General features: G+C 41.1%; 1 protein-coding gene across 1 annotated transcript; it reads right to left on the bottom strand.

Annotated features, from left to right (window-relative positions):
• Positions 1-4,044: 4,044 nt before the first annotated feature.
• Positions 4,045-8,530, bottom strand: RPS21 (ribosomal protein S21). The gene is made up of 6 exons (XM_086622842.1): positions 8,501-8,530; positions 8,213-8,304; positions 7,316-7,379; positions 5,000-5,071; positions 4,290-4,345; positions 4,045-4,109 (listed from the first exon to the last, which is right to left on the bottom strand). The coding sequence occupies exons 2-6, from the start codon at positions 8,260-8,262 to the stop codon at positions 4,100-4,102; spliced, it is 252 nt and encodes an 83-aa protein (XP_086478968.1). The 5' UTR covers positions 8,263-8,304; positions 8,501-8,530; the 3' UTR covers positions 4,045-4,099.
• Between the last annotated feature and the right edge of the window lie 46 nt (positions 8,531-8,576).

Below are 8,576 nucleotides of genomic sequence, written 5' to 3' on the forward strand. Positions count from 1 at the left end.
CCTCCCCTGGGATGCTTCAACACAAACAGTCATCAATGAATTAACTAAAATCAAAACATCCCTTAACCTTTTCAAAGTAATATTTGCAGCAGAGGTGTTTTTATCTCTGTGTATCACTAAGAGTGACAGCAGCTGAACAAAACAGGAGATAGGGACAGACAGCTCTCCCTAACATCCAACCGAAAAACAAAATTGCTGCCAAATCTAGTGTAACAGCTTAGCTCAGTCCTCTAAAATGGCTTTCAGCAGCCTCCAGCATCACTGCATGCTTTGGGAAAATAAACTACATCCTCCACAAGCTGTCCCAGCTTCTTTTCCGCAGGGAGCACTAGTGAGGCAGCCTCTGCTCCACACACTCCCTGGGAGCTTGAGCCAGGAAGCAGAGAGCAGCAGTACCAGACATACATGAAGGCAAAAGACACTCTTGGCCTTTTTTATTCCTCTTAAGTCACAGTGCTCCTTTCTGCAGTGAAACACAAGTGACACCAGGGAAGCACGTTGCATTTTGTATCCTCCCAGCCTGGGCAGCGTTTTTTGCCTGTTTGGCACCTTGCAAGCAAGCGTGATGTTATTGAAGCTGCTAATTCTGTGCCCCCAGCAACAGAAGATGCAGTGGCCTCCTAACCCTGGGCCTCTGATCACAATACACTTACATCTGAGATTGCCTAAAGCAGCTTTCCGACACCACGTAGTTCATTGAAAGAACATTAAGGCTTAAAAGAAACCGAGCCAGTATTGAGACATCTGCAAGCTCCTACCAACAAACAAGGTGTTCTAAGTAGACAGGCTCTGCCTGAGCAGTAAAATTTTGGCCAGAGACACTAAAATAGCCCCAGCTGCATCAGATGTCTTTAGGATGCCACTGCCAAGTCCTTGTAAGTAACAGAAAAGAATTTAACGACTTGGTGCAATGTAACCATGTAAGGACAACTCTGTCCATCTTGTACAGTACAAGTACAGCTCATTCCCTTTCATGGCTCTAGAAGATCTGAACTATTCCTGTCCCAGGAAAACAAAGAACGTTTTACATCACAATACTAGAAAATGCAACTCAAAATTGATTTTTAAAGGGACGCATGTCCTTCCTTGTTAGGCTTCTGCAGAATTTTTTAAGACCTCGTGCTACGCAGTCTGGTGAACTTCAGGAAGCTTTAAGCACAGCACTAATCCACGTCCAATTGAACTAGGTTTTAGGATATGGCACCATAAATTTCATAAGCTTATTTTGGCAAGAAATTAATGAAAAAGTAATTTGTTTCAATTTTTTTAAATTCTGAAAAACAAATGGCAACAATCAGTATTACAAAGCAAAAGAATGTTTTTGATTTTGACATAATTTATAAATATTTAATCAATACAGAAGTGTAAATTTGGTATAGCTCTATGCTAATGGGAGTTTTACTGCTTAAAATGACATCCGAGAAACCTCAAGTTCATCTGGAACTTTTAAGCTGTCAGTTCACTTTGCCTTATGAAGAAATTCCACTGAAATCCACATGGATGAACAGAGTCCCAGGGGACTAGAAGCAAGTCAACAATATTTAAACTCTTTGGTAAACTAGGCATTTATCAGCATAAACAGTTACTGGTTTTATTTAAAGTTCTACCCTAATGCCAAGGCAGAAGCAGCTAATTTCAGATATGTCAGAAAGAAACATCAAGTCCAATTAAAACTTATCTCCTTTTACTGTGTGCAAAGGAAAGTAATGAGGATTGGACACAAGCCAAGCTGCAATCTGTCCGGTTTGGAGACTGTATTTGTCTTTCCAAAAAGTGTTTTCAGAGATTTATCTGCTGGAAAAATGAATTATTTTCAGGAGAATCACAACTAAGTCCCTCCCACTTTTTTTTTTTTTAAATTTTTAATGCACTTTTCATGATTGACTTAAATATCACAAGAAAATAACTCAAAAATAAAGTGTGGGTTCATTTTTTTTTCCTGCTTGTGGTATTTAAAAGGTAACTCCCTTGCATGCTTTCTGTGTTATTAAGTTCAACATTAATTCAATATTAAGCCTTTTTTTGGTCTTTTTAGCCGAGTTCCCTCTTACTTGAAGCATGGAGGAGTTTATCTTTAAAAGTTCTATCAGCTTGGAGGAGGCCTAGTAAATTCAAGCATTATCAGTGCGAAGACAGAACGTGCAACCAAAGATGTCTTAGCTTACAGCGATGCTAAAAAAGGTTGACAGCCTGTCGATTTCTGTCTTCTCTGCTGAAATTGCTTCTGAAACAACGGTTTAGTTCTGTGCTTCATTATATCTATACAGTGGCTTACACCTAAGATCTTAATTCACTTAATGATTTGGAAAAAAGATTCAAATTATTAATGATCTGAAAAAAAGATTCAAATTAAAAAAAACACACCATACTGCAACTACACGTTAACGTGGCCTGATTTGCTGTGCCTGGGTTCAACATTCATGGTGTCAAGACAGGATCTTCCAAAGAAACATGCTGCATTTTGACATATCTGAGAAGAAAAACACACGTAAGAAGAAAGATACCATGCTTGGGTAGTTCAGAGGTGATAGCATCCCTATTCCAGGCTCTCCTGAGAGAAGCCTGAGGCTTAAGTTTCCCACACCCACATGCATCCACAGCAAGTTGCAAACCAGTCAGAAATAAGCCACATGGTAACCAGCTCTACATGGAGACAGCTTGTGGCATAAACAGGAAAGCACCACCAAAATAATTTCTCCCACTTGAGGAAACTTTGAGAGGGCCTGTGCAGAGATTTGAGTAAGGGCAGCTGCAAACATCGTCCTAGAGATAATCACACGACGGTGAACGTGGTGTAACTGGATATAACCTCTCAGCAATTCTTGAGAAAGCACCATCCGAAGAACAGCCCTGGGTATAGTTGTAGATACTATGAAATTGGTAAAATGCAGCTGACGATGAAAATTTTCACTATTAGTCATATCATGCTGCTGGATTTTAAGAACTACCAAAACCATACGAGACTTCCTATTTCAAGTGATAAACCCCAATGGACAAATAAACCTACTGCGTGCAAGCAAAATCTACCAACACAAAAGCAGCCCCCAGAAGCAAGGCTATAGCCTTCTCTTGTATCCCTGCAGAAAAAAAATCTGAGAGACATTATACCACTAAAAAAGCCATCACATTTGTAAGCCCCTGTGTAATTATAGTCAATCAGGAATCTCTTTTCCCAGTAGAGGTAGTATTCATTTTAAGACACACAAAAACATAAAGCTTCTGCTATTCTCTGAACACCAATTCTTTCTCCTTTCTCATACCTGTATCTTACCACAGCAGTTGTTTCTTGCAACTCAGTTTCTTGATTTCTGCAGACAGCGTTAGGGAACCAAAGACAGTGGAGAGCTTTTGAAATTTAATACAGTGCTTAAGGCTCTCAAGACATAGTGATAACTAAAAAAAAACAAACCACATCAGCAGGTAGAAGGACTGTCTAGCCCTTAAAGGGCTATTAAGTAATTTACTGAAGTATTGCCAAATATTCAGTTACTTCTTACATTATTTCCCTGCTTTTCAGCAACAAGGTCTTATATAAGAGCAAGAAGGTAATTTTAAGTGTCTCTCTCATACTGCAACCCACCTGCTAGCATGCCAAAAAGTATTTCTGGTAAGAGTTTTCCATGAATTCCAGTTTGAATAATTCACTTGAATAATGCGTGTCAATGGCAGAATAAATATTGCAAGCCTTTATCAGCAGAAAAACCACTAAGCTTTGATATAACAAAAAGAATCCCCTCAGTCTTTCCAGTGAAAAAGCAGCAAGCTGAATTAGATTGCTACATGGCAAAACGTTCCATTGCAGATCAAAAAAAAGGAGTTGAGCTGCAATTGCAGAACTTGCTAATCTGAAAAGACGACAGTGAACCAAAGAGTGAAGTGGAAATTCTTGATTTTCAACTCTGGCACTGCTTGACAAGCTGGTTTGTTTTAAGAATTCATAATCAGAATCTCTGTATCTTTCGAAGACACACACTTGTAAGTCTTTTAAGACTAGCTACAATAAATCCACCGATGTTTATGACTTGAACAAAAGACACAGCACTCTATAGGTTTGAACTGTTTATTTTACATCACGTGTCCCATACTGGAGATTCTTCAGTTAGAAGTTCCTAGAAGAAAATGAAACAAACATTGTTACAAACCAGTTTGTTTCAACAGCTCAAGTAAATATTTTTGACTAACTGCATAATCATCCTATAAATACGGTGTATACATTCCCATCCTAAAAGCTGGATTTGGGTAGGGAAGTTAACCCTGCAGGAGTCAGAGCATAAGATAAACATACGTACTTGGAAACAATTCCATCATTTTTTGCCAGACGCAGAATGGAGTCGTCTGATTCACCCTTTAAAAAAAAAAAAAAAAGATTCTGAAGTGACCAAATAATTGCTGACACACATTAAAACAGAGGCAGCTGCAGCATGACACTGGTAGTGAAATGCACACCACTTTCCACACATCACTACGTTTTATATGCACAGATCAGCATTTTCCAAACAAGCTGTTAAATTCTTTGTCATGGTTTAGGATAAGAAACAGTTTTAATTTGATAAAATATACACTTGCATCAACAAGACGTATTTCTGGGTAAGCAGACTTCTGATGAACTCTAGGAAGCTTCACACCATGTTTAACAAATTAAGCCAAAGCAGTATCATCTCTAATAATTACAAACAACAGAAAAAAGCCAGATACAGTAGCTTGGAACATTCTTAAAAGAAAAAGAATCCACTTGCATCTTTCAGTGATTTAAAAAAATAAATATATAAACATATGTGTAATTCCACAAACCAAAGGATTGAGGAAAAAAAACAGAAGAAACTGGTTCTTGTAAGTGAATTTGTTCACGTCTTCGCTCTGTCTTCATTATCCCCACAAAACTCTTCCTCGAGAATGAGCTGAAGGCACGTTGCATTTTCAGGGCTGAAGGTAAATCTAAAAAATTACCCATCAATACAAAATGAAGCACAATCATTCTGCAGGTCAAGAAAGTACTCACCATTCTACGAATCGCTCCACAGATGGCATACGTTTTGAACTGGCCGTTTACTCTGCCCGTTACCTTGTCAACCTGGAATCACAAGCAAGTTACTCCATACTGATTCTTCTAGAATTTTAAGCTCTTACATCCCACTTGCCAGCACCCAAAGATAAAAATTACTGGTTAAAGCACTGCAAATATTGTTCTGCACACTACAAAACCCACAAGGCAAATAGTGAAGTTAGAAAAACAACCATAGAGAAACTTTTCACAGTAAATTTACTGTTAACTACATAGTGCAGTTCTAAAATTTTGTGCATCAGAGAGCATTAACCAGAACACAACACAAAACGGTAGCTAAAAGAAGAAAATACTTGAGTTCTGAAAAAAATGGAAAAGTTCTATGTAAAGTTCACTTGCGGATTTTACTGTCTTTTGTATTTTTTTTTTCCATGTTTCTTTTAATCAAGGTCAGTATTATCAAAAATTGAAGTGAAGGGGGAAGGGGACAGTCTTGTTATATATGCAGACAAATGCCCTAGGTTGAGAGACAAATTGTTTCAATTCCTCCAGTTGCTGAGAAATTTAACAGGAAAAAAGACTAAACAATGTAAATCATGACATTAAACTGTGCAGTGAACCTTGTAATACCATGTGGGTTTTTTTTTCAAGTTCTGCTCACCTCTGATCCTTTGAAAACAGAAATACGGATCACTAAAGGAATGAAACATGGCTAACAAGAAAAGTATTTGCCTTAACATTACAGGAAATCGCAAACAAAGTATTTTTTAAAATTTTTTCTTTAGTCAGACAGATAACACAAGAGACTCAGTTGTTCAGAAATACAGCAATGTAGTCTTGCAGTCTCCCATTAAAGATATCAATCAAGACATGCAGCTTGTAAGCTATAGAAACATGGTGTCCACAGAAATCCTGCAAAGTGAATACCAAAAAATAAATGGGGAAAAAAAAAAGGCAGCTAAAAAGAGGGACATAGAGCTGCTGGAGCAGGTCCAGAGGAGGGCCATGAAGATGATCCGAGGGCTGGAGCACCTCTGCTATGGAGACAGGCTGAGAGATTGGGGCTGTTCAGCCTGGAGAAGAGAAGGCTCCGGGGTGATCTTACTGCAGCTTTCCAGTACCTAAAGGGGCTACAGGAAAGCTGGAGAGGGACTTTTTACAAGGGCGTGTAGTGATAGGACACAAGGCAATGGCTTTAAACTGAAAAAGGGCAGATTTAGATTAGATCCAAGGAAGAAATTCTTCACTCTGAGGGTGGTGAGGCACTGGAACAGGTTGCCCAGAGAAGCCGTGGCTGCCCCATCCCTGGAAGTGTTCAAGGCCAGGCTGGATGAGGCTTTGGGCAACCTGGTGTAGTGGGAGGTGTCCCTGCCCATGGCAGGGGGGTTGGAACTGGATGATCTTTGAGGTCCCTTCCAACCCAAACCATTCTGTGATTCTATGAATCCCACATGCACTAACTGGGATCCTGTAGAAGTCAAGGTCTACTGTGATTTTCTCAGCACGTGTGTTAAGCTTGGATGGATTCGCAATAATGCCACCTTGAGAAGATGGAATTAAACTTGGATAAGAAAAAATTCCTCACGTTACAGAAAGGAAGCTAAATACAATAGTATTTAGTGCAATACCAAGCGAATACAAATCATCACCACGCCTCGGGAAAAATTCCAAGCATCTAATACCCCAAGAACTGAGTTAACAAAATCATAATGCTGCACACAAAACACAGGAGCAATCTCATCCGTCATCTCTCGAGAGCAGCAGCGTCAAGTATTAACAAAATTATTTAAGCAGAACACAGAAAAGCAAAGTAGAACAGAAAGAGCTCTGCTCTGGAAACTGGATCTTTCTTAAGTTTGGACAAACTAGAAAAAGCACAGACAAGATCAACAAGAGTAAAGAATTAATAAACAGGGTGCACAAGGACAGGCTGAATAATGATACTTTCTCAGACACGTGAAAGAAGAAGGGATAAGAATCTCCCAGAAACAAGCATTTCTTCTTCTTCTTTCCTTCAGGACAAGGAATTCCCTAATTTGACTAAACAGTCGTGTTTAGTCAAACAGTTAAGCACTGGAATAGACTGTACAGAGCTTTATGAAATTCCCTCTAATTAATGTTTTCCAATAGGCTGAGAAATAACCAGGGGTGACATAGTAACACACTTGTACATTTGAAAGCCCTCAAGCTCCACACTTGTATGGTCTCTAGTGAATTATTTGGAGACATATCCCAAGCTGTTATATTTCTTAACTTTTATCAGAAGTTTAGAGGTGCAGCGCTCTCATCACATACTGCTGTTATGGAACTTACCTCGGAAATGTTTATCTGAATAGAAGCATGATCCTTGGCACCGATTATTCGGTTGCTGGCAGAGCTAAGGAATAAGTAATGAGATATAGTTAAACAAAGGGAAATTGACAGTGACGACGAAAAAAAAACTATTAAAGTCAAATCTACATGCAAATTAATGCTGCAAAAAAAGCTTAGACAGTAGCAGTTCAAACTTTCAGTGCTCAGAAAGTTAAAAGACACCGTTAAGTACGTTTAAAGGAGACTGAGTTGCCAACTAATCCCTTCACTTTGGCTTTTATATGTGCAGCTCAACCCTACACAGTGCAAAAAGCAGCACAGGCCTTCAAAACGCACAGAATATCCAATTTTTCTTTCCTAACATGCAAAAAATACAGCAATCAAGGTAACTCTTAGAATGCAGTTTCCATGCCTCTGACAGTCATAATGGCTCGCGATGAAAAGCCACTCAGGCTGCCAACTCTCAGAAACTTACAAATGGTTCTTTTTTGGTGTGTGGGTTTTTTTTTTGTTTTTGGTTTTTTTTTTTTTTTTTAACACACACATTTACAAAATGCTTCTCACTGTCCGTTTACTATAATCTCAAAATTGTGCTTGGGATGCGCTCTCCAGACCACAAGCAGTTTATTAAGCGGTTCGCTACGAGGGCTTGGGGCACAGAAACCCCCTCGCGCTGATTGTGCGCCGAGCCCCACGGGCACCGCCACTGCAGGGCTGACGGGCAGCGGGAAACGCGCAGCATTCCCTTCAACTTCACTCTTTGCTTAGCTTATTTCACACAAGGAATTAAAAAAAACCCCACAAAATCAAGAAGAAAAGGGATTTTTCTTCCGCAGATACTCGCTGCTACCTCCCCCCTCCCCCGCCATCCCCTCGCCGCCGCAGGGCGCCGCTCACCATTTCCGCGGGACGTAAAGGTCCACAAACTCCCCGGCGTCGTTCTGCATCCCGTCCGGTCGCGCTGAGCCCCGGGCACCAAGCGGGAACACCTGGGGGGCGCACGGCAGCGCTCAGGGCCGCCCCCGCCAGCTCTCCCCTCGCTCCCCACAGCGCGCCGGGCCGGGGGCGCGCCGCCCCCTCCCCCGGCCTCACGGCGGCGCGGACACCGAGGGAAGGGCACCCCCCGCCGCCCCGGGACCCCCCCGGTGCGCTCCCGCCGGAGCAGCGCCGCCATCCCGCTCCTACCTCGCGTGCGCCGCAGCGGAAAAGACGGGACGACACCGGAAGCGGAAACACGCCAGTAGGCGGCGGAGCGCTTCCG

Source organism: Tauraco erythrolophus, chromosome 18 (assembly GCF_009769465.1).
Source record: "Tauraco erythrolophus isolate bTauEry1 chromosome 18, bTauEry1.pri, whole genome shotgun sequence".
Lineage (NCBI taxonomy): Eukaryota > Metazoa > Chordata > Aves > Musophagiformes > Musophagidae > Tauraco > Tauraco erythrolophus.